Source organism: Microchirus variegatus (genome assembly GCF_963457635.1).
Source record: "Microchirus variegatus genome assembly, chromosome: 18".
NCBI classification, from domain to species: Eukaryota; Metazoa; Chordata; class Actinopteri; order Pleuronectiformes; family Soleidae; genus Microchirus; species Microchirus variegatus.
In genome coordinates, this window is record NC_139819.1 from 7,888,861 (window position 1) to 7,912,889 (window position 24,029).

The window sequence follows — 24,029 nt, forward strand, 5'->3', positions numbered from 1 at the left end:
GTGGGTTTGAGTAGGGAAGCATGATCTGAAAACTGCAATTCAAAGATTGTAAGATTTTTTTGTTTGTTTTGTTTCTAAAGAAAACTTAAGCTGATTTAAAGCCATCCCTGGGAGGACTGGATGTATTGGGAACTGTGTTTCCTGGTGTAAAACAAGAGACCGCACACGGTGCACACTTTAAAATGTATCCAATTTTTAATTTAAACATAAATTTCATTTATTGTTTTAATACAGACATTCAAAGAAAAGATTATGAAGGGAAGAATCGAATCGTTTCATACAGAAATGACGTTTTTGCAAATGCAGGGTAATTTTCTTTGAGAAGGCCATTTTCACTGGAACTGAGGGCTGACAGTCAGCGGGGAAGTGCTTTATTTAGCATTACTGCTTCTTTGTTTTCAAAACATCCAACAGCCTCTTCGCCCAGACCGTAAAAAGGAGTTCCTTATTAAAGCACACACACCCTTCACAAAATAACACAGATATATCAAACCGTTCAAGAGTACACTGTATTTCCAGGCATAAAAAAATAAACTATAGCTCACCGATTATTTGCACAGAATGATATTCGTTTTTAATCCAGTCATTTACAGTTTTTCAATGATTATATTATCTCTGTTGTCCCCGACAAGCTGTGCAAACAGTTCTGATAGGATATTGATAAATTACATGATTTGTAAACCACTGCTTCTCCGACATTTAGTCCACCCACGGATTCCGCTCACACAAACGCAAAGTCATTCACAATACAAATACAAAGTGTTAAGTTAACCGACGTATGCTTTTTCTGGACGTGTGAATTATAGAGGAGATATAACCGAGGAGGCTTTTTCACTTGTGACAGCGCGTAGCGGTTGGTGAAGACAAGAAGAAGAAGAATGCTTGGCAAATACAAGCACACGGAAAGCACACGCACACACGCACAAACCCCCGAAAACAACTGCATCATCGAACATCATGTGCAAATATAGTGATTGTGCGAACGAGGGTTAAAAAGAAAGGCTTTAAAAGGTCTGGTCGTCGTTACAGGAGTCGGTCCAGTGGCCAAAGACCTCACAGATGTCACAGTAGGGCCTCTCTTCGCCTTTACTGCCATGGTAGGCGGTGTGAGGCGGCGAGTCGGGCATCTGCATTTGCGTGGGACAATCCTCGGTGTCGTGGAGGTCGAAGCAGTCGCAGATGTCGCAGAAGAGCCTCGGGCGAGGCTTCTTCTTCACGGGTCCCTCTCCGCTGCTGCGGAGAAAAAAAAGCAGCTCGGTCGGTATGGTGCAATTTAAAGTGCGAGTAAGTCTGCTGTGAGTGGCGCTCACCTGTCATAGTTATCCTGCTCATTTGGATTATTCCCGTTGAGAGCAGCAGCAGCCATTTTCTCCAGTTTGCCCTTGAGTTCCTCGTTCTTCCTCTGAAGGTCAACGATGACTGAATTCAGAAACTGAATCTGCAAAGGAGGGACGCAAACATAGAATCAACGTCGCACATACGGTAATCCATCAACAACTTGTGATATTCCACCCGTGAAGTCCTTTTAAAACTGTAGTGCGTAACATTTGAATATAAACCCGTCTGGTACAAAAACGATCGTCAGCTCCACGCGACTTTGTGTTTATTACCGCGCTGCACGCAGGATGTGATTCGGTGAATGACGAGACGGTGGAAGACAACGGCAACACTGAGCTTGTGAAGAGAGACAAATGCTAACAATTTGGAACGTGACTGAAAACACAAACACAAAAAAAAGTGCCCACTAAAAAAAGTCTCAGAAGGGAACACCGGTAATTTCTCGGCCCAGCTGCGTCTGCTCTGCTGCTGTATACACTCAAGCGCTCCCCTCACTCGAAATAAAGGGTGCATTGGGTAAGCGTAAATTGCTAGATATTTTCTGTTCACAAAGACCAAATTATCACCAAATATTACACACCACAGCTTTAGTGTATAATAGTGTGTGCAAACACCGATGTGCCTTCACTCCTGTGACCTCAGTATGAGATGTGGTGGTGAATTTGCTACCGTGATGCACCAGCCAAAGAAAAAGGGAAGCTTGGGAATGAGCGACGAGGTAAAACACCCATCTGTGGTGAGTTTCAAATCGAGCAGAAGTGGAGAGTTAAGTTGCCCTGCTCCGACACACCTGATTCAAATGAGCGGCTCTTGATCAGGCTTCAGCAGAGCTTACTAACAAGCTGATCATTTGGTTCAGGCATTCAGGTGTGTCAGTGCAGGGCAGTGTTCCACTGCTTTACATGTTTAACATTTTGACACCATAAAAATCTGTTTTTCTATTCAAGGTAATGGGGCCGATTCCTTTTTTATTGTGTAATAGCATCATCCACACTTCTGGATGTCATAAAACTAGGTTTTTTGTTGTTCGCTTTCATTAAAGAGAAACTTAGTGGTAGAAATTACATTAATTAACTATTACTTACTAATAAAATTCTCTGCATTCATTCACTTCCAGTGTAAAGATTCACCACATCATCATATCAACAGGGAAGTCTTGGGTCGCACATAGCATTACTGCCTCGTGACATCTTTAAGAGATGTCACATATTATGCTTGCATCTAAAAATTCAAGCTCAGTTTATCTTTGGCAGACGCTGGTGTGTGTGTGTAAAATGTGATCCACTGACATAAACACACAGAGCCACACAGTGACAGACAAACATGCACATGTGAAAGCTGATGAAAAACATCAACAAACCGCTGCCTGATGGTGGTGTAGCATTGCCAACATCAGAGACAGGGCAGAGAGGAGCAGTTGCGATAAAGAAAAAGAAAGAGAGGGAGAAGAAAAACAATGAGAGTCAAATTAGGACCCACTCACTGCAACATCACTGACACATAATACAGTATAACATTTTATTATAAACAGCGGAGAGGACACTTCAAATTGAAGGTTGTGGAAGTGATGACGCGTCGTCATCGCCCTACTGTTGAAATGCTGCACAGCTGCAGGAGCTGAGCTGAATTCAAAATCATAAAATATTATACTGTGACAGCTAACTGAAATTTGAGTGTACTGCTTCACCAGAAGTCGATGTTTCCGTTAGTAAATATCTGAGTAAGCAGCACAGTCATTTCACACAGCGTTCAGGAAGACGGTTTCCGTAAGACTGCCCAAATATGATAAGTATCAGAGACTTGCTTATTGTCAAAACAGAAAAAGGACTTTGGGCAGAGTAGGTAAGCATCTTCACATTGAGCAGCTTCTCAACAAACACCCACGAGGGAAATTTTTACAACAGGATACACACCTGACCCTCTGCAGTCTCCTTATCCTCCCTTAGCTGATCCAAAACTGCATCACCTGGAAACAACATGACGTAGAAACAAATTGGATTGAATATGAAAAGTGGATAACTTTTTTGACTCTATTTGTAATTCTACTTAACAGATACAAATTCATTCCAATGGCTGCTTTCATTTGTGGTGCATCCATTACCACAGTGGCAGCAGTAGCAAGCATTTAGTGATATTTTATGACGTTTCTTGAATACTTCTTGAAGCTGCCGCTCCTTGCCCAAGACGTTGTGAAGCCTGCATTACTCTGCCTAGCTCTCATGCACTGTAGTTTGTTTTCTAAGAGTGGAGAATCTGCCTTTGGCAAAATGATTATGTCAGATGTAGAAACGAAAATGTAATATCTGTCAGGAAGGTTTGGGCTTTGGGTTTGGAGTCCCTGTGTGGAATGGCACATTTTCAAACTTACTACACAGTCAAACTCGAGAGTCACCTGTTAAGCTGTTGATGTTTTCAGTCCCTGCAGCCAGGTCCTTCTCCAGTTTCTGAATACGATCCTGTAGATAAGCTTTGTCCTGCTCCAAGACCTTTACTGTGGCCTGCAGTTTCTCAGCTGTGGCGCCTTCTCCACGCAAAACATCCAGCTACGAACAAAACATGTCAATCAATGTTTGGTACGTCTGTCCGTAAAAGCATTTGGTTTATTCTTTTATTCATATTCTTGTAATGAGACATTTATTCTGACTTGGGGAGGGAGTGCGTACATAATATAGTCTGAGGTGGTGAGGAGGAAAAGCCAACTAAAATGTTTGTTTGACCTAGAAGTAACATGCTGTTGCAATGTAGGAAATGTCAATACTGGGTCTACATCCTGTCAAATCATATGGTTCCTACTGTTCAAAATATGTCGCAACAGATGAATAAAGAATTAAGGTTTTAAGAGTCTCACCTCGGTCCGCAGGTTTTTCATCTGTTGGTCCTTTTCTGAGATTAAGGCACTGTTTTTGTGAACCGATTGCTCAAGGGCGGCCTTCTCCTTGCCCAACTGCTTCTTCAAGGTGCTCTCACTATCAAAGACAGTACAAACTTTGATCTCACAAATTATTTTTCAAATCATCTTAAAAGGAGGCTTGCACAATATCAGCCATATATGCTGTAACAAACAGCCTACAGGAACTTTATTCTTTATAGAAATAATTCTTCATTATGTCACGGTATATAATTTGAAAATATATCATGTAATGCACAGCACTGTATGTATGTATCATGCTTGGCACTAAGATAGTACTTTTTTTTTTTTTTTTTTGTACGGCGACCTTGAGTGTCTTGAAAGGCGCCTTAAATATAATGCATTATTATTATTATTATTATAATATATTAGGTTAATGGTGCAGTATTTGTGTTACGATGGACATCACGTAAGAAGACATTGTACCTGAAGGCATTATTTGGCAGGCTTTAAAAGGGGAAAAACAAAACAGCATGACAAACCCATCTCTTGATCAAACACACAGAGCGTATTAGTAAGTGTCAGAATGATAAAAGTATTTGAACTTGAAAAAAAAAACCCTCACATATGAATCACAAAACCCGAGAAATAAAATAGCATTCATCACCATCATACCTTTGCTTCAACTCTTTAAGCTGTTTTTTGAGTTGTGAGTGCTCATCTTGAAGCTAAGAGGGGATAAAAAAAAAATCAGATCAGTGCAGATCAAAATCTGAAAACCAAAAGGATGTGAGGGTTTGTAGTTTTTGTGTGAATAAAAATAGTTAGCACCTTCACACGATCACTCTGGTCTTTGTGATTGCCATCAAGATCCTGAGTCAACTTGTTGTTTTCATCTTTCAGCATCTGTAGAGACTGGCATGTCACTGACGCTGCCTCTTTCAGCTCCTCACTGAAGGTATATGAATGTAATAATCAGCACAGAGTCACATAACAGACTATTTAAGTAGACAACACACTGGCTTGGAGGGTTACATTCAGTTTAAGGTTAAGTGTGGTCATATTTAAGTCTCATATGCAAAAATTGGTATGTTTATATATTGTAAAATTGTAAGAAACCTTAAAATAAAAAAAGTGGATGTTTTAGATGTCGCCCTGCCCCAACACACCTGATTCAAATGGTCAGCTCATCATCAAGCTCTGCAGAAGCCAGATAATGAGCTGCTCACCTGAATCAGGTGTGTCCGAGTGTATTTGAAAATGAGCGGTGGTTAAGGAAGGTGAAGGAAGTCCATGTTTGACTGCGTTTCATCACTGAATGTCAATAATTCTTAAACATAGGACATTTAAATCCAAAAGATGTTTGTTGTGTCAACAGCCAAACCGTAGGATAGACTCACATTTCCTGGCACAGACTCTTGATCCTCTGACTTTCCATGGAAAGCTGATCTTTGGATACTTTTAGATCTTCTTGGAACTTGGAATTCTCTTTTTTCAATGTTTGCAGCTGAACAAAATAATGAGAAAACATATTTACAGCAACAAAACAGCACTGCCCTGATGAGGCTCAGCACCGAACCATGAACATGTTGTCTTACCTTGTCCTCAGTCTCCTGTTTGGAGCTCCGAAGCTCTTCCAGCAAAGACACGGCTTCATTCTTCTCCTGTGTCAAACTGTCTTTTTCTTTTGTCAGCTGTTCCAGAGCCTCGGTTGTCTTACCAGAGGCTTCTGTCGCCTAAACATTGCATGACCAAGATTTATAAGAACAGCAGATACACATTTGGCTTCAAATAATTAAAACATACTTACTACATGCTTAACAAATTAAATATTATATTAGATATTGATTACGAATCACTCGATGCAAATCTTGGCTCATTGCAATTTTCAAGAACAACAGGAACCAGAGGGTTGATAATCAAGAGCAACTCTATTACACTGAGGAGAATGATTAGTATCTACTCCATAATACTCAACAACCTGTGGCCTCAGAACGGATTTTCCTGACAAACCCATTTCTGACAACTTGTGTTCCAATTTCAAATCAATCAAACAAAGTAATATCGTTTTTTTTTATGTTTAAAGATTAAGCAAATTGTTGAAGATACACTTTCTGTGAACAAAAACAGCTGTATGTTGATTAAAATGCATTAGCATCATATGGTACAATTAAATTAAATATGAAACAGGTGTGTGTGTGAGATCACCTTGGATCTACGTAAATCATGTGCTGTAAAACTATTTTTACCTAACGTTAGATCGCGTTATAAGCCCACAGGCAGAGGCTGGGAGCTAGGGGTAATAAACAGCAGTTAGCAAATGGAAGATGAAAGTTAAGACACTGAAATAAAAGGAAATAGGAAAGGGAAGACAACTCAGCAGGCATGCAGTGAGAAGGTGACATAGCCCCAGCCACTCTAAACAAGTGTCAGTGATCACTACCAGATTAGGAGTGTACCTCAAGCTGCTTAGAAACTGCATTTTTTAGTTGGGACTCGAGCTGCCTGACTTGCTGGGTAGCTTCATCTCTCTCCGCCTCCAGGACATTCTTCTGAGCGGTCAACTCCGAAATGCTGGAGGAAATCTCTTCTTTAACAGTGGCAGAAGCAGACACCTCTGCGACAGCGTTCCTGTATTGCTTTTCTAAAAGTTCTTTATCACATTTAAGGGCCATGACTTCATCATCTAGTCCTTTATGGTTTGCCTTAAACTTCTCCAATTCATCAAGCAGACTAAGCCGTTCCGTGTGCCAATTTTCTTGGCTTGCGTTGAGAGATGACATGTCCTGTTCCAATTTACACTGCGCAGCTAAAAGGTCCTCTTTCTCTGTGGTCAAAAAGGTTGTCTGTTTTTCCACGTCCTCGAGCTTAGATAATAGCTGCTCTTTATCCTGTGTCAACTGACTTGATTCTTGCTCTTGCTGCTTCAACTGCGTTTTCAAACTCTCCACGTCCACAGTTAAAGACTTCTTTTGCTCGTCCGCATTTTTAAGGTCGGAAGACATCTCCGTATTTTCTTGAGTAACTTTGGACAATGTTTTCTGCAGCTCATCCATCCGTTTTGAAAGACCGTCCTTATCAGACGTTGCTTTACTCCGTTCACCAGATTCAGCTTGTAGCTGAGTCTCAAGGATGCGCTTGGCCTCCGACACCGATTCAGTCTGACATTTTAACTCCTGCATCTCCTGAAGCAGCCTCTGGTTCTCATTCTGCAACGACTGCACTTGTTTGTCTGCTTCCGTCTGTGACAGCTGGAGACCATGCTTAACTTTGGTAAGGTTATCCGATTGTTGAGCAAGTTCTAAGTTAGTCTTCTCAAAGTCCACTTTAAGTTTATTATGCTCTTCAACAAGTTCATTTTTACACTTTTCAAGAATTCCAAAATCAGAGTTGTTTCTCTGCAGTTCATTTTGAAGGTCAGTTTTTTCCCGTTTCAAAGCGGTCACCGCTGCTTCAACCTCATCTGTTTGCCGTTTGTTTTCCTCCAGTGTTGTTGTTAAATTCGAATTCTCTTGAATAAGGTCTGCGTTAGCTCTAGAGTAACTATCCAACTGGTCTTTAGTCGTACGAATATCACTAGCCAACTTCTCTCGCTCAAGAGAAACATTGTGTTTCTCAGACATTACTTTTGTGTGTTTTACTTCCAGTTCTCCCTTCTCCACTGTCAGAAGCTCATAATCCATTTTCTGCTGCTCTAATGTTGAATCCAGGCTCATCTTTTCCTTTCGAATTGCATGCAGAGACATCTCAGCTTCAGAACATTGAAGGCGAAATGCTTGCCTCTCTTGCTCAAAGGATGATAAAGCTTCTTTAAATTTGTCATTGGCCTGCGTCAGTTGTTCTGTTGAGATTTGAAGCTTTTCCTTTAGGTCTTCTATCTCTTTGTGGAGCCTGTCCTTCTCATTGTTGACTTTCCTTTGGGTTGCGAGTAAGTCTTCTTTCTCCTGCAGAAGATGATGCCTTTCAGAGTCAGTCACCTGACTGCTTTTTTTGAACTCTTCCAGCATCTGGGTCAGACTTATTTTTGATTCTTTCAGTTCTTCACATTCACGGACAGAGGTCTCCAAGTCTTTCTTTGTAACGGAGAGCTTATTCTGGAGCTCCTCTTTCATCGACTCCAGGCTCTTTTTATCCAAAACTGAAGCATTGATTTCAGAGGACATCTCCACTTTCTCTTTTGTCAGTGTTTCAGTGAGCGCCTGCAGCTGTGTATTCTTCAATGTCAGATCTTCTTTTTCCAAGTTTAAAGATTTGAGTTTTTCCTGCAACTCTGCATTCTTAGCATCAAGAGACTTTTTGGCGTTTCTGGCAGCATCTCTCTCTAAAATCAGATCATCCTTCTCACCTGTGAGCTTGGACCGGCTTTCACTGAGGTCCTCTTGGAGACGGTTTTTCTCTTTGGAGACATTTTCAAAATCATCAAGCAGTTGCTTCTTTTTAGCTTGAATTTGTTGAATGTCCTGTTGATGCTTTTGGAGCAAATCATTCTTCTCTGCACACTGCCTTTGAAACTCCTCGATTTGGGCCAAGTGTTCACCTTTAATATGCATCAGGTTCTTGTTTTCAGTCTGCACTCCCTGAAGAAGACCTTTGAGCTTCTCTAACTCTGCATTCAGTGAAATCCGTTCTTCATCTACATGCTTGTTGGTGGCGAGTAGTTCCTCTTGATATGTTGAAAGCTTATCTCTGGTGATTAGCAGTTCATTATTCTGGACTGAAAGCTCCTGGTGATTTTTCTCAAGGACAGAGAGCTCTGTCTGCATATCTGAAAGCTGTTTCTCCAGTACGCCTTTCTCTGCCTTAACATCCTCACTTTCCTTACTTGTGTTTTCCAGTTCTAGACTCTGCTTTTCCAGATTTTTGGACAACTGTTCAACATCATGCTTGTAGGAGTCAAGCTCAGCAGAAAGGCACTGGAGAAAATAAAGATGAAGGGAAAAAAGGTGGCGTATATATATATATATATATAAAATACACACAGGGAAAAGTAAGATGAATACAAAAATAAACCAAGCAGATATGACAATAAGTGATATGCATTTGGAAAGGTTAAGCTGGAGAAGCAATGAGAACTGTCAAAAGGCCACACCACAGCTTACACCGTAATCATTTACAAAAAGTGGAACATTTTCACTTCAGCTTTTTTATTAATCACATATTAATGCAGAATATGACTAATAAACAATTAGCACGATATAATTAAAGAGGCGCAGATGGCTGCCAGAGTGCAAGACTACTACAACACGTGCAGCATCGCATACAGCAATTCACTGAGTCACTACAGGGATCCACACAAATTAAGTGTATGCCCTTTTGTGTTTTACAAGTACACACAAATATAAACATATTCTTATAAAGTGAAAATGTTCTACTAATAAGCAATGCTTGAAGGGGTACACTGTAAAAGTAGTTATAATCTAATATAATATGTACATAGTAATGTGGCTTGAATCCCATCTAGTGCATTAATAAAAATGTAAACTTATAACTGAATATTAAAACGGACATCGTCTTGAAAAGTGAGCCCCAGGAGGGAGACTGAAGTAGCAGTTCTCCACCATGGGGCAACCAATGGTTGCAAATATAACAGCATTCTCATACTGAGGTCTATGGGAAAATTAAACTTTGAATTTTCTTAGGGGGCCATGAGTCTCAAATGCTAGTTTCAGGTCTTCAATAGAAAAAGACAGGTACAGGCGATGTCTGTAAAATTTCCAATTTCAAAAACCTGAAGCCGTTCCCTGCTCCAACACACCTGATTCAAATAAATGGCTCGTTATCAGGCTTCAGCAGAGCTTACTGACGACCTGACTATTTGAATCAGGTGTGTTTGAGCCAGGGGTTAGAAACCCTGCCCAAGATTAACTGGATTAAATTAAAAAATGCCTTTATATAAATAACTTTTTTTGAATTGTATTGTACCTCTGCAAGCATACAGGACATACCAGACCATCCAGAATAGAGATAAAATGAAGATGGGGGGGGTTATGAGCTTAAATGTCTGGGATCTATGATGGAAATCAAGTGTGACAATGTTGATAATACGCATTAATGGTAAATGAAGACACAAATGGTTACAAAAAAGTATGCCGTTAAGCGTCTGTGTTTAAATAATTACTCCAAGTAAAAATCAATAACTACTATGTTGGAGAGCCAGATAGATAAATTAACATAAAAAGCAGTTATTTGGTTATTAAAACAAATCCGTGACTCAACTACTGCCTCTGTGCCTGTGTGGGGTTGTTCTTACCTGAGCCTGTTCCTTGAATGGTTGCAGCTCAGAGACCAACTTCTGCAGCTCCTGGGTTTTGTCATTTGATGAGGAAAGCTCCCCGTTCAACTTGTCAACCTGGCCCTGCAGTGCCTCAAGTTCCTTGACATGGACTTCTGAGGCGTGAGACAGGGACTTCTCATGCGAGGCCTTCAGCTCTTTAACTGAGGTCTCACCCTGCGCAACAGTCGTTTCCTAGAAATCAGGAAATGGATAGTTACTAACCACATTACAGTATATCACTAACTAACTATATCACTAACTCTTTAAGCAGCCAGTGACTGAAGTACACAATGGAGTGGCTCTACGATACTAACCAAGCTGGCAATCTTTTCCTGAAGGCCGCTTATCTGAGACTGATGTTCATCTCTGGTCTCATTCAGCTCCTGCTCTTTGCGGGAACGTTCCTGCTGGATTTGTTCATTCAAGTGTGCGGCTTTCTCCTTCTCCTCTGCAAGCTGACTCTGTAACTCCTCAAGCCTCCTGAATTAGGAAAAACAATTGATAAAAGCATTTGAATAATGATTATGTCACTGTGAAGTAACCATTAATAAACAAGCAAAATAAAGACAGTGATGGTTTTACACTATCGTAAGTCTGAAATACAGCATAAAACAAGGGAATATTTGAAAAAAGTACCTTTCTTTCTGAATGAGGTCTTCATTCATTTTGGTCAGCTGTACAGAACTATCGCCAGATGCCTTCATCGTGTCTGAAATATCATTTTCCAGCTTGCTTTTGTCCTTTGAAAGCTGCTCGGCTTTTTCATCTGCAGCCTTCAGTTTCCTCTCCAGCCCTGAATAAAAGACGGAAAACACTAAAAATCATACACCTGTGCTTTTTTTACAAATCGTGTAATGTTAAAAAATAAATAATCGCACCAGCAAGTTGGCTTCTTAGAGACTCCGATTCTGTTGTCAGCGATGTGCATTGCTCTTCCTTCTTACTGAGCTTCTCAAGTGTTTCTGCAAAAAAGAACGTTTCAGAAATACTAAAGCAGATGATTGGGGAAAGCAGCGATTAGTAGTAATGTTCATTATATACCTTGCATAGTTTTTGCTGCTTTTGTCTGCTCCTCTGTGCTTTCACCCAACTTTTGTTTCTGTGAAGAAAAAAATAAGGGTTCAGTTCTTTCTTCTTCTTTTTTTACTCGTACCTCAGCAGACAACCAAGTCATTTCAAGACTGAAATGACTGAGAATTACTTCATTTTTTCAATAAACAGCACTGAATGGTGTCCACATTCAAAGTTATGCATCACCAAATCTCCAAGTTCTTGTTCCAGGCTGTCCTTCTTCTGATTTACAGTAGTCAGAGTCTGCTGTAAAGACAGGACTTCCTTCTGCTGACCCTCCATCTGAGAGCTCAATTCACTGACCTATAGCATTTAACGACAAAAACAGAGCAGAAACAAAATATATGCACATTATTATGAAATTAGTGGGCAAATTGTCATTGTCTAAACATGCTGTACTGAACATTAGTCTTGGTAGAAGTAGTAAGGACACAACTTTACTGACACACTATGAAAATGGAGTATGAAAATGGTAAATGGTGAATTAAAATCTAACCTTGTTGCCTTGGTCATTTCCTTGGCTCTGAAGGTTCTCTAACTGACTCTTCAGGGTCACAGCCTCCTGGTTACCTTGTGCCACTTGGTTGTGCAGAGTCACCATTTCTGCCTTCTGCTCTTTGGTTTCTTTATCCTTGTCCTGAACCTGTTGCGTCAACACTGCCTCCTTCTCTTCAAGCTCCTTCACCCTAAGTTCAACAGTATGAAGCTTTCCAAGAACATCTTCCATCTCCACAAGGTGCTGCTCCTCTGCTTTTTCAACACTGGAGCGCAGCGCGTCCTCCAGTCGCTCTTTGTCTTCGGTCAAAGACAACAGCTGTGCTTTCTGTGCCTGTACCTCCCGAGACCAAGCCGTGGAGTCAGCTTCATGTTTGGCTGCAGCCTCCTCTAGAGCCAACTTGTAGTCCAACTTCAGTCTCTCCAGTGCACTTTTGGTTTCGACAAGCTCTTCTGCCTGGGCACCTGCACCTTTGCTAAAGGATATCTTTAGCTCCTCCATTGCTTGCTGCTGAGAGGCAACGGCAGACTCCAACTTGGACTTCCACAATTCAGTTGTGTCAGCGTTCTCCTTTTCAGCCTGGCTCAAGCGAATCTGCAACTGCTCATTTACACCAGAGAGCTTCACAGATGCAGTCTGGAGTTGGGCAACAGCCTCACTGTGGGCCTTTTCTCGATCTTCTTGTTTCTCCTTGTATGTAGCCAGATCTTCTTGCTGCTTAGCTTCTTGGGAAGCCAGCTGATCCCTCATCGAGGTGATCTCTTCCAGGAGGGAAGAAATTTTGGAGTCCTCAGAGCCTTGCTGAGTTCCAAGACGCAGCTGCAGATCAGCTACCTCTCTTGAACGCAGTGACAGGTCCCTCTCAAGCTCCATTATACGAGATCTTTCAGACACAGTGGCAACCTTTAAAACCAGAAACCTTGCATTTAAAATGTGTCCAAATTCACTTCATGAAATAAATCAATAGACTAAAATGATACTTTAAAAAAGGTTAAAAAAAAAACAACCTTAGATCGTACATAACAAAGCACTTGGTAATGCTTTAGCTGAACTTTCTGGGAAACTGATCAAATGGTTACCTTAATGAGGAGAAAACCATGGTATTATACTGACCTCTTGTGGCTACAAAGGTACAAATAATGGGAGTGAACACTGAAAGCATGTATGGAGCTCCAACAGTGTGCCAGACATTTTCCACTATCTTTTAACCTAAAACTCATCATCTAATACAGGCTGCAGGACGCACTGATATTCTACATTATTGTTATTTTAATCCAAGCTCTGGTTATGCTTATTTTAATATTATTAATATTTAACATTATAGTATGTTATAGTGCCTGGGAGGCAGAGCAGGTTTTAGACTAGCAAAAACAGAGGGACATCAAATAAACAGGACAAATGGATGCTAGTATGTACTAGACAAATATACAGTAACACAGGATTACCAAGCTAATCAATAGTAACTGATTAGCTGAGGACAGGGGGGGAGGTTTGTCTGTCTGGTTAAGCAGTGATACGAGTATAGCAGGTGTGAGTTCACTTACTGAAAAATAGGAGTTAGAGAGCTGTCACTCAAGAAAGATGAAGATTCATGGAAGTTATATATTTAGTTATATAATTTTTCAACATGGATCAAGTGAAATTTGCAGGAACTAATTTCAAAAAGGTAATATATATATATATATATATATATATATATATAATTACTTGTGAAGGAGAATTTGCAGGATGGCCTTATTTCCCATTTATTCGAAACCTGATATTTGCATGAGTTGGTTACTTGATTTAATCGTTTTAAGCAGAAGGAATATTTGAGCCAGTTCGATCACCACAAGCGCATCATCTGCAAAAGCAAAGCTCCACGTATTGCTTGGCACCTCTATGTACCCCTCTGCAAATTTCCTGGCATTGTTATCCCCCATACAAGGCCCTCTTTTCCAACGCAGCACACTGCAGAGCAGAATTCATTACCCTAGTGTCTTCTAACTCTCTTTGGAGTTTCTCAGCTTTGGTCTTTTCAAAGAGCAGGCTCTGTTCAAGCTCCTTAATGTGGACATGCTCCAGTCTGGTCTGCGTCTGTTAGTAAACAGGGGGAGAGGAAAAGAACACACCAGTGCCACCATCACATGCCAGCCCAACACAGACAGAGAGGGAAGGAGACCAGGGAGAGGATAGAGGGGTTTGGACAATGAGAATGGTGATGCTCTGAGTTTGTGTGTATGTGTCTTTGGGTGGAGGTGGGCAGTCATGGATGAGTGGAAATGGTAAGAAAACCCCATGCAGAACTTTCAGGCTGTGCCATAAACAGCTGCAGGATTTTTTTGTTAAAGAATGTCGGGAAACACAAGACAGGCAGAAAAAAGGGGAGGGGGGCATTTGTTATGGATGTTCAGGATGAGTGTGTGTGTGTAACCATGCAGAGTTGAAACCTGGTGAACAAAGCATGTCGATTGTTATTATACATAGAAAATTTGGCAATTTTAGTTCAAGCCAGCTGGTAAATTTACGTGAAATTGACTTCACCACACCATTAAGAGAAACCAGTGATGGTTGTTTCCCCTCCCTGTTACTGCATGATATCATAAATAACTTTTACATAACTTTTTTAACCAATACCCAATTGGTGCCTTGATTTCATTCAAACCTGCACATCATCATCAGTAACCACACTGATTTCTCCCTTTGTTGATAAGGCCATTGTCCACATGGTTTAATGTCAGTACTGTACAGGAAGCCATCAGTTATCAGACCACCATATGCAGAATTTATGACCAAAAAAACAGAGGTCCATCAGTAACAAAGTAAATAAGTAATGTGGGGATCAAGTAATACGAAGGATCCCCATTTGGCTTTTTATGTCGTCTGTTAAAATATATATATATTAAGAGGTTTTTACGGTCACTTGAAGCATTTCCTGCCCCACTTATGTACTTCTAGTCTTACATGTTACCAGGCATATATTTATAGGGATAAGGGGAATAACACCAATGTATTGGGTGTTGTTATCATTATTACTATTACATTATGGGTCTTAGTATACAAATTACATTTGAATTCTAAAGCCTGTGTGTTATTCCCCTTAAGCTGTGGTGGGCAGACAGAATTCAAGTCTGTGACTGTGCAGAGGAATGACAAGGGAGCATCTCCAGTGGTTCCACTCTGAGCACTGGACCAACATGAAAAGACGAGGACGACAAGGAAGAAGAAGCAATAATATCAGATCACTGAACAGGGAGGCACTGAGGGTTATAGCACAACATTAGTACACCTTCAACAGTTTGGAATCAACAAAGCATTTTTGAGTATAGCCTGTTTGTAGCGGTTTTTGTTGTTGGTGTATTTCAAGCTACATGCAAGTTTTTAATATGTACACATTTGCGAGCAAGTAACTGTTAGTATACATGTTTAATAAGAAAAATAAAGGGTTTTCTAACCCTGAAGCCCTCATTTTAAACACCTATTTTGAGTTCAGGTGCCTTTTGGAGTAACTGAGACGGTCCTTTGTGTAGCACTGTGGAATAAATAAGAAATCCTTTGATCAGATATGAACAGAGACACCAACAGAGTCCTGCATATCCTAACTTGGGACGGGGATGAGACTCACTTCAGGAAAAGGCAATTAGTATTCAGAGCCTACTGTGTTAAATTACAGTGAAATATTATGTGTGGAAAGCAGCTACAATGTAAATTTCTCTCTCCATAATGGCAAGAAATTAATAAAAGCTTATCGTATAAGGTTTAGCAAAACATCTCTCTCGCTCTCTCTCTCCCCATAAGTGCTTTCCTGGGCAAACACCCAACTATATTTATGTCTGTTAACAAGACAGTTTAATGACCACATGAAACACAAATAATCCTTCACAGAGTGTATATTACAGCATGTAATCTAATGCTAGATAAAGCCAGTATCAAACTGTCCATGCAAACACTGCAGAGGGAGAATGGGTAGTTCCTGGTGCGAACACAAATGCTTTGTCTGGACTTCACTGTGTCCCGTCCATTTATTGTCATGGATAAACAACAAGGTTTATGTGAACTATGACCTTGAGATGGGACCAGGATGCAGTGTCTGCAGTACCCGGTGCTTGTAACTTAATGTTCAAACATTTCTATGTTTAAATCACATGAATGATGTTAAGTTAAACTAGCACTTTTTTTATTCTAGCGAATACAATATTTGCAAAGTGGCAGTAGTGTGGATCTGTGTTAAGTATTTACCTCCAGGTCCCCTTTGGTAATACAAGCTTCTTCTACACGGAACTGAAGGTCCTCAACCTTCCTGTTAAACAGACAAAAAAATTATGCTTGTTTTTTGTTTCATCATCATTGAGAAATAGACAGATTAAGCCAACTCGGCACATCTCCTTTATAAGGCTGTAAGCATCATGATCTCGGCATTCAGTCTATATCTCGATCTGCATCTTTGACCCCTGGGAAATCTTACCTACGCTCCTCCTCCAGCTGATTCAGGAGCTCCACTTTTTCTTTGTCTGCAGCTTCTACCAAGGCACGTAACTGATCCATCTTACTCTCCATCTTCAATGAGGGTTAGACAATGAACACAATATTATTATATTATACACATGAAAAGGTACTAAAGAGATAGTGTAAATACACAGGGGGTTCATGCAAACTGAAACTCATCAACCACTGGTGAGCTGAGCTGACCTGCTCCTGATCATCCCTGAGCAGGTTCATTTCCTGCGCCATCTCTCCAACATGGCTGGTGGCCTTGGCGACCTCTGCTCTCTCCATGTCCCTTTCAGCCATTAGTTGCTCAATATGCTGCTGCTTCTCCTTCAACGCCTCCTGCAAGGCTGTCGTGCCTGAAATCTTGCGATTATACCGTGATGATGTCTCCGTTAGCTATGGGGAGACAGAGGAGAAGCACGGTGATACTGCTGCGCACGCATGGAAGTGTATGAATGCAACATTTTAAAATCGAGTGCCTCTCACCAGGCCTGTGCGGCTCGGCTTTGCGCTGACAGAAGACGCCACAGAGCTCATGGTGCTGATGGAGGAGGCACTGGGGCTTCTCTTCAGCCCCGATGGAGTGGACACTACTTTCCGAGCAGCTGCCGCTTTTGCTTTGGCTGGTGTGGTGGAAGGGAAGCCGATGCGAGTGACTTTATGCACTGGGGCAAATAATCCATATTTGGGTTGGCACTGAAAATACCTGGTAACAGATAGTTGAATTCAGTCAATGGAGACAATGGACATCAGTATGTGGAGATGATGAGCATATCCTGTGATGTTTGTACCTTGTGCCTGCCACTGCCCCGTCATTCTTTCCTAAAGGTTCATCCAGCTCAACGCCACACCATTCCCCTTTGGCAAAATCAGTTTCTCCGAGAAATCGGACCACCCCTGCCTTTGTACCACCAACCTGAGAGGAAAATACATTAGCAATCATATAATCTCCTTAACAGATAAGAGAAGCCTAAAGTGTAATCAGCTTAAGTGAGATAACACCATCAAAGCAACAGATGCAAATATATTACAGTGTTAAAGTGTCAACATTAGCCCCATTTCCATCAAGTAGTTATTGGCATTGATAAACAGTGAGACGGGTCCCAAAATAACCGATCCATATCATCCCAGATTTTATTAATGTTATATAGTGGTGTGGTTAGGGTGGAGCTACGCACACTGAAGTCTGATTTGTTGACGAAGAACAATGATTTAAATGTTTCCCTGCTCAAACACATAGGATTAACATGGTCAGCTCGTCAGTAAACTCTGCTGAAGCCTCATAACGACCTATGTATTTGAATCAGGTGTGTTGGAGCAGGGAAACACCTAAAATATGCAGGACAGAGGCTCCCCAGGACCAGGCGTGAGAAACCCTGGATTAGGCCATTTGCATAGCAGGTAAATAGTTTTGTAATTTATGTAACGGCCCTTACACCCTGTGGTCTACTGTTCTAAACCACACCATGCAGGGCTCAACTGCAGTGTACCACTTGGTGGAAGTGGGGCAACATAAAACTCAACACTTCTTTTCCCTCTTTGAATTATTTAAAAGACACCGTTCCAAAGGTTTACATGGAACTAAATTTGCCAGTGGTAAGTACATTTCCTTTGCAGTCCCATTGTCAAGAGTGACACTTCCTCTTAAAATAATGTGTTACACCACTTCCCGACTGAGGAAATGGAGACAAATAAGAATCTGTACAGCGGAAGGAAGGTGCTAATCAAGATATAATCAGACCTGCAAAACTGCAAACAGATGGTGACTACATTTGTAACAAAGCATCCAATTAATGAGATACGGAAGTTTGTCGGAATAAGAGGGCACGTTTCATTTGTTCATTTCTCGAGCAAGGGTTTTGTGTGTCTTGATTCTAAAATTAGAGCATTTTAGAGCTCTGTCACTTAGATAAAACAGGTGCATTTTTAAAAGGTTTAAATTTTATGAAAACAAATTTACCAGGACACGGTCACCCATCTTCAGTTCCCTTTCGCCTTTTTTGACTGACCCAGTCTCGGAGAGGTTGGAGATAGATTCACTATTTGTGCGTGCAAGGTTGGAAGACGGCGTAGCCGGCGTAGCTGGTGCAGCCGCTGTAGCCGCTGCAGCTGGCGTAGCTGGTGTAGTGGTGGAGGGCTTCTTGTCTGTTGTGGTAGTTGAAGGTAATGTTGATTTTGTGGCAGGGGTTTGAGCTACAACTCTACCAACTGAAGGTGTGGGTGATGAAGCCCGGGAAGCTGGTGCCGTCTGAGTTCCATTCGCCTCCGTCTCTGTGCGAGACAACTTGGACGGGCGGGTAAATATACCTCGCAGTGCGTCGCACTGAAAGTAGCGCACCCCTGCCACTGACCCATCATTCTTCCCGATTGCTTCATCAAGAACAATTCCCGCCCACTGTCCTGGGGCAAACTGTGTATCTCCCAAAAACTGAACGTAGCCTGGCTTATTCCCATTCACCCAAACCCGCTCTCCAACCTGGAAGCTCTCCTCATCATTTTGAGAATCTCCTGCACTGGCGCTCGCAGCTAATTTGTCGGCTTTAGCTCCTGTTGAAATATAAGGTGAGAAGAGAGAGACATTACAAATTTAACCTTACTTTAAAAAGAGGTGAAACTCAAGTAGGTATGCATTCAAAAATGCGTACTGAGAACATCACATGGTTCTGGTGTAAAACGATGACATTTATTATATTGTTATGCAAATATTGAATACTGGTGACAATTTTGATGCCAATATCTCCATGATTCCCTCCCCATTACGCAAAACAAAATAGTCACATGTCTAATCCTTCCTGCAAAGTAAAGCCAATATATAAATAAATAAGCTTTACAAAGTATGCCTTGTATTTTAGAGGTTTTTTTTTATTTTTTACAAAGCCTGTTCAGTCACTGTCCAACCATAGCCAAAGGAACATGTTCCATGTGGTACAGAGTGTAGTCTTTGTCTCTAGAAAGGAAAATTAACATACTTAAAATTCCTGGGATCACACAGATTTCTAAAATGTACAAGAGTTTGTTGCTGTAAACAAAATAAACACGATTGAACACGTTTCCCTGACGCTTACCTGCACTAGGGTTGGTTTTGGGAGCTCCTGTCCCAGGGGGCCGAGCGATCTTGCTGGGCACTTTGATCCCAGTAGACTTGGCTGTGCTCATGTTTCCTCCGGTAATCCGTTACACAAGGCTTGTGTCCGTCGGTGGGTACAAGCTGACCCCACACCATCAAAACAACTTGCTGCAGTTCTGAGATGGTGAAGTCTCTCTCTCTCTCTCCACACCAAAACCAAAAATTAAACAAAAATAAAAGAAAAACAAAAAAACAGGAAAAGGGAGGAGGGGAAAAAAGTGGTACTCACAAAAGGAGCCTGTTTGGAGAGAGTGAAAGAGAAATTAATCTTATTATGTTTATCAAATAGGCTTAATGTATAAAAATTAAAACAGAAGGTGCATGTCGACAGTATATCATCAAGTATAGAGCAGACACTGTTTTGAATTGGGACTGCAGTAACTGTATAAACACCTAAGGTCGTTGCTGTTCATATCTCCCATATAACCTTTGAGTTATAACCTTGCTCTTTTTGTTGTGGGTGGCTCTGACAGAAAGAGAATTAAGAGTGAACGAATAGACTAATAAAAGTAAGGATATGCCTTTAAGGCAAGTTCATCAACTTTGTTTTGTCTCTCTGTAAATGGAGGCGCTTTCTCTGTGTTATGACAACAAGCTTCTCAACGCACACGTACAGTCAGTCACAAACCTAAAAATACTCCTGTCAAAGGTTGGCTAATGGGTTGACTATTTTGATGCCTTCATGAACTTCTGAATAGCTCATCGTTCTGTGACATTAACCAGTGTACACAGTGCAGCACCAAAAACATTTTCTCTCACTCAGTGCGACAAGTTAAATCGTGTAATTCTGGTTGGCAACCTTTTCGAAAATGGGATTTCTGGAGAAACAGATTATCCGGTTTGTCCGACCTCCAAACAGAAACAGACTCTAGCTCTTTGATTTCTTCTCTGTGGTAGGGTCAGACACCAAGCCTGAAGCATAACCATGTGACCACACTCAAAGCACGAAAAACCAATCAGTACAGACAAGGAACCTAAGCCAACCAGTCAGACAAGCCATTGGTTAAGAGAGATATATAGAATTCACAATGAGAGTAAAAAAAGAAAAGAGACTGAATTTTTTTCTACACACACATGTCAAAGCAATGTCCTCCTCACCCATCCTAATACTATAAACCATTGACAATATATAAATGTCAAGCATTTTGACTCCATTTCAAGTCAACAAAGACATGTGACCTCACACTGGGTAGAAATCCAATACAGAACTTGTTCAACAGCATCAAACAAACATACCTTTCATTCCCGCAAAAGCCTTAAAAGAGCTTCATTACAGCAGTTCACCAAAACAACCAAGATGAAACACTGTCAAACACCCTCCAGGATATTTCTCATAAGAGAATGAAGGGTGACCATTAGTCTGTACAAGACCTAGTTTGAAAGCGATGTTCCAGTTTCGCCTGCCGTGTCTTTGAATGCAACTGATATTTGCCCTCAGGTCAAGAGGAGGCCAGAGCAAGAAAACACTTAGCGTAAGACTGCATGGTCTAATTTTAAGACTTGTAAGAATAAGATGCTTTATTTGGCACACAGTTTTAACAGGAATAGTTTAAAGCAGAACTCTGTTGAATGACAAAAGCAACTAACTTACTTATATCCGTCCTGCTCTTACTGGTGAGCTGATGCAGTAATCTGAAAATGATCAACTTAGTCTGGAGAATTTTCAACAGCAGTAATCTTAATCTTCAGCCACTGACACTTTACTCTGCCCAAATACATTGCTTTGGTTTCAGAGAAATAATTCTCAGTTTGACTACAGCTATACCCAATTCTTTGATTTTTTTTTTTTTTCTGACATGAATCGATAAATAGAAAACAATTAAATGACAAACTGTAAAAACAGAACTGAGATTAACCTACTTCTAAAATTGACCTCATACACTTCCATATTTGCAATGTGAGACTTTTTAAAGGCAAAACACAAAGCACCAGCACCTAGAAGTGTTCACTGTCCACTGTCCTGCCCCACATATTTCACTGAAGCATATCTTGTTGACTGCAAAAGTGTAAAACCATGTGATACAGATAAAAACTGTTTAATGATGTTTCAATTTCAGCAAATGAGAGCCATGAGCCTGATTCACCAATAGATTATTTTTACCCAAATCAGTACGGAGTTGTCGTCATCAGAAGTTTGTTTTTACTGTTTTGATCTATACTCCTACACTCTTTATTTCATCTCCAACAGGCCAAGGCCATAGTGAGCGCTGGCAATTTCTTTTTGAGGAAACATCTGTCGGACTGATTATGTAGACTTCTGCTAACACAGACAGAGGAAGGCGTAGAAAAAGGAGAGCCAACAGGACATAAACAGAGAATAAAAGCCTGGAGAAGAAGCACCCTGTGTCCTCAGTGTCTGTGAGTCACCTGTTAGCAATCTTCACTGTGCAAAACATCAACACAGCACTACCCTACACAGATTCTGACTCTTATAACAGAGACATGAAATACTATATATATATATATATATATATGGAATGGGTGCAAAAGTGAAAGGGAAAGTCTCACTGGAAAGTAGTGAAAGTAAAGTAACAGAGGCAGGGTTGAGATGGTCATGTGTAGAGGAGGGATAGTGATTATATCGGAGAAAGGGTGTTGAAAGTGGAGCTGCTGGGCAGGAGGAAAAGTGGAAGACCACAGAGAAAGTTTGTAGATGTTGTGAAGGAGAACATTAGGACTGTCCATGTAAGAGAGGACATAAGGGACAGGCCAAGATGGAAGCAGATGGTCCACTGTGGTGACACCTAAAGGGAGAAGTTGAAAGAAGAAGATTGCCAAGGTTTCCTCTGCAACTCTAATCTAAAATCCAGATCTTCTTAAAGTCGTTGAAAGACAACTGGCACCACTGTGATATTTAAAGTGGAGGGTCAAGGGTTTGATTCCTGGCTCTGCTAGTGGACAAGACACTTGACCTCCACATTGCTCCTTGGACAAAATAGATGTGATAGAAAAAAGGGCTGCACATAGATGAGCTGTATGAATGTGTGAGTGGGTGGTCATAAAGAGCATTTAAGCACTATATAAATGCAGAGCATTTGAAGTAACATGTATGTTTATGGGAGGAATGGACGCAATCCAGTGTTTCTTTTTAATGTAAAATAGGCTTAATAAAATAAATCAATCATCAACACAAAAAACTGCTCAATAAAATATTAGAGAGACACTGATTAATCTAACATACGACATGGTGGTCTGAACATAGCACAGCTGGCCCGTTAGCCCGCCTTGTCACCTTTAACTGCTAACAGATCGAGAGCTGTCGATGAGGTGGCACGTCTGGTAACAGTGCAGCATGGAAATGCAGTACGCTAATTTATTTGATTTTTTTTTTTCAAATCTCTAATTAAATAATATTCAAATTGTTCATGTCTCCACGTGTTGAAACACCATAATATAACCAATGGCCGGTAACTGCCATTAGCTTAGAAACAAATTCCTCAAGTCCAAAAGTCTCCGCAATGTCACAGCAGCTCCAGCAGGGAACACTGCTGCCACAAGTTGGGAGTCAACATGGCAAGTTGCGGGTCAAAGCACCTGTAAATGCGCTCTACGTTGGTGTAGTTAAAGGACTAAGTTGACTGGCTGGTAACTATTCGCCTTAAATGTCGAAACCACGAAAATAAACAGTCGTAATGTGAGTTAACGTTCGTAGAGAGGCCTGAGCGAGCCGGTGCACTGGTCAGGACTGGATGAGGTGGTTAGCTGTAGCTAGCTCAACTAACACCTCAAGTAACATCTACACCACATGAGCAACTTTTGTTTAACGATGGCGTTTTACATTCCTGGTTCATCCGCAGCGAAACGACAAGTTGTCTTACAGAAAGGCGCGAGCATCACACTGACCTGATATGTTTCTGTTACAGCCGTCGTCGTCTTTTGAGGGTAAAAAAAAATGACACAGCTAGCTGGCTAGGTGGAAAACTGCAACGACTACTGCTCAGATCATAAACTGGGAGGAGACACCTAGCTCACAAGCTGTGGCCAACCTCATCAAAGACGTTATGTGTAGTAAGATGATGCACTCCCTCACGCAACCCACGGATGAGAGTACGTAGTAGCCTACCAAAGATCACATGTGCAGTAAGATGATGCAGTTCCTCCCTAGCAACAACAAGACTGTACTGCTACAGCTAGGAGTTCAATGAGTTCTATTACGTTTACTGACAAAATACAGTGTTATATTGTGTAGTATATTGAAATAATAAACACATAAAACCTTTCTCTAAATGAAAATTATGACATTTGATTATGACAAATCTGATTCTTTAAAACTTCAGAGCCAACAATGATGAAATAAAATGCAGCGAATTCCCACTTTATATTCAGATTTGTATTTTGAATACAACTCTACTGCCTTTAAGACAATAATATTACAAGTTCACTCACTCAATCACCTTCTACCGCT

The 24,029-nt window shown here is 40.9% G+C and overlaps 1 protein-coding gene across 4 annotated transcripts; it reads right to left on the reverse strand.

Annotated features, from left to right (window-relative positions):
* Positions 1–171: 171 nt before the first annotated feature.
* clip1a (CAP-GLY domain containing linker protein 1a) lies at positions 172–23,555 on the reverse strand. 4 transcript variants are annotated; one of them, XM_083904722.1, is made up of 25 exons: positions 23,468–23,555; positions 19,563–19,862; positions 18,458–19,044; positions 17,289–17,413; positions 16,984–17,203; positions 16,696–16,893; positions 16,472–16,563; positions 16,246–16,306; positions 12,028–12,930; positions 11,718–11,834; positions 11,502–11,559; positions 11,339–11,422; positions 11,097–11,253; positions 10,775–10,940; positions 10,437–10,652; positions 6,646–9,099; positions 5,785–5,922; positions 5,587–5,693; positions 5,018–5,138; positions 4,862–4,914; positions 4,187–4,304; positions 3,731–3,881; positions 3,252–3,304; positions 1,311–1,438; positions 172–1,230 (listed from the first exon to the last, which is right to left on the reverse strand). In XM_083904722.1, the coding sequence occupies exons 2-25, from the start codon at positions 19,651–19,653 to the stop codon at positions 1,005–1,007; spliced, it is 6,624 nt and encodes a 2,207-aa protein (XP_083760848.1). In that variant the 5' UTR covers positions 19,654–19,862; positions 23,468–23,555; the 3' UTR covers positions 172–1,004. The 4 variants fall into 4 exon arrangements, with proteins under 4 accessions (XP_083760848.1, XP_083760846.1, XP_083760847.1 ...); XM_083904720.1 differs by having other exon boundaries at positions 172–1,233; XM_083904721.1 differs by lacking the exon at positions 23,468–23,555 and adding an exon at positions 20,861–20,999 and having other exon boundaries at positions 172–1,233.
* Positions 23,556–24,029: the final 474 nt, after the last annotated feature.

Coding starts and splice junctions, on each gene's coding strand:
- clip1a (XM_083904720.1), bottom strand. CDS start 19,653: ATGAGCACAGCCAAGTCTACTGGGATCAAAGTGCCCAGCAAGATCGCT. Junction 11,254..11,338: donor TCTAAGAAGCCAACTTGCTG/GTGCGATTATTT, acceptor TCTTTTATTCAG/GGCTGGAGAGGAAACTGAAG. Junction 3,882..4,186: donor TGAAAAACCTGCGGACCGAG/GTGAGACTCTTA, acceptor TTTTGTTCGTAG/CTGGATGTTTTGCGTGGAGA.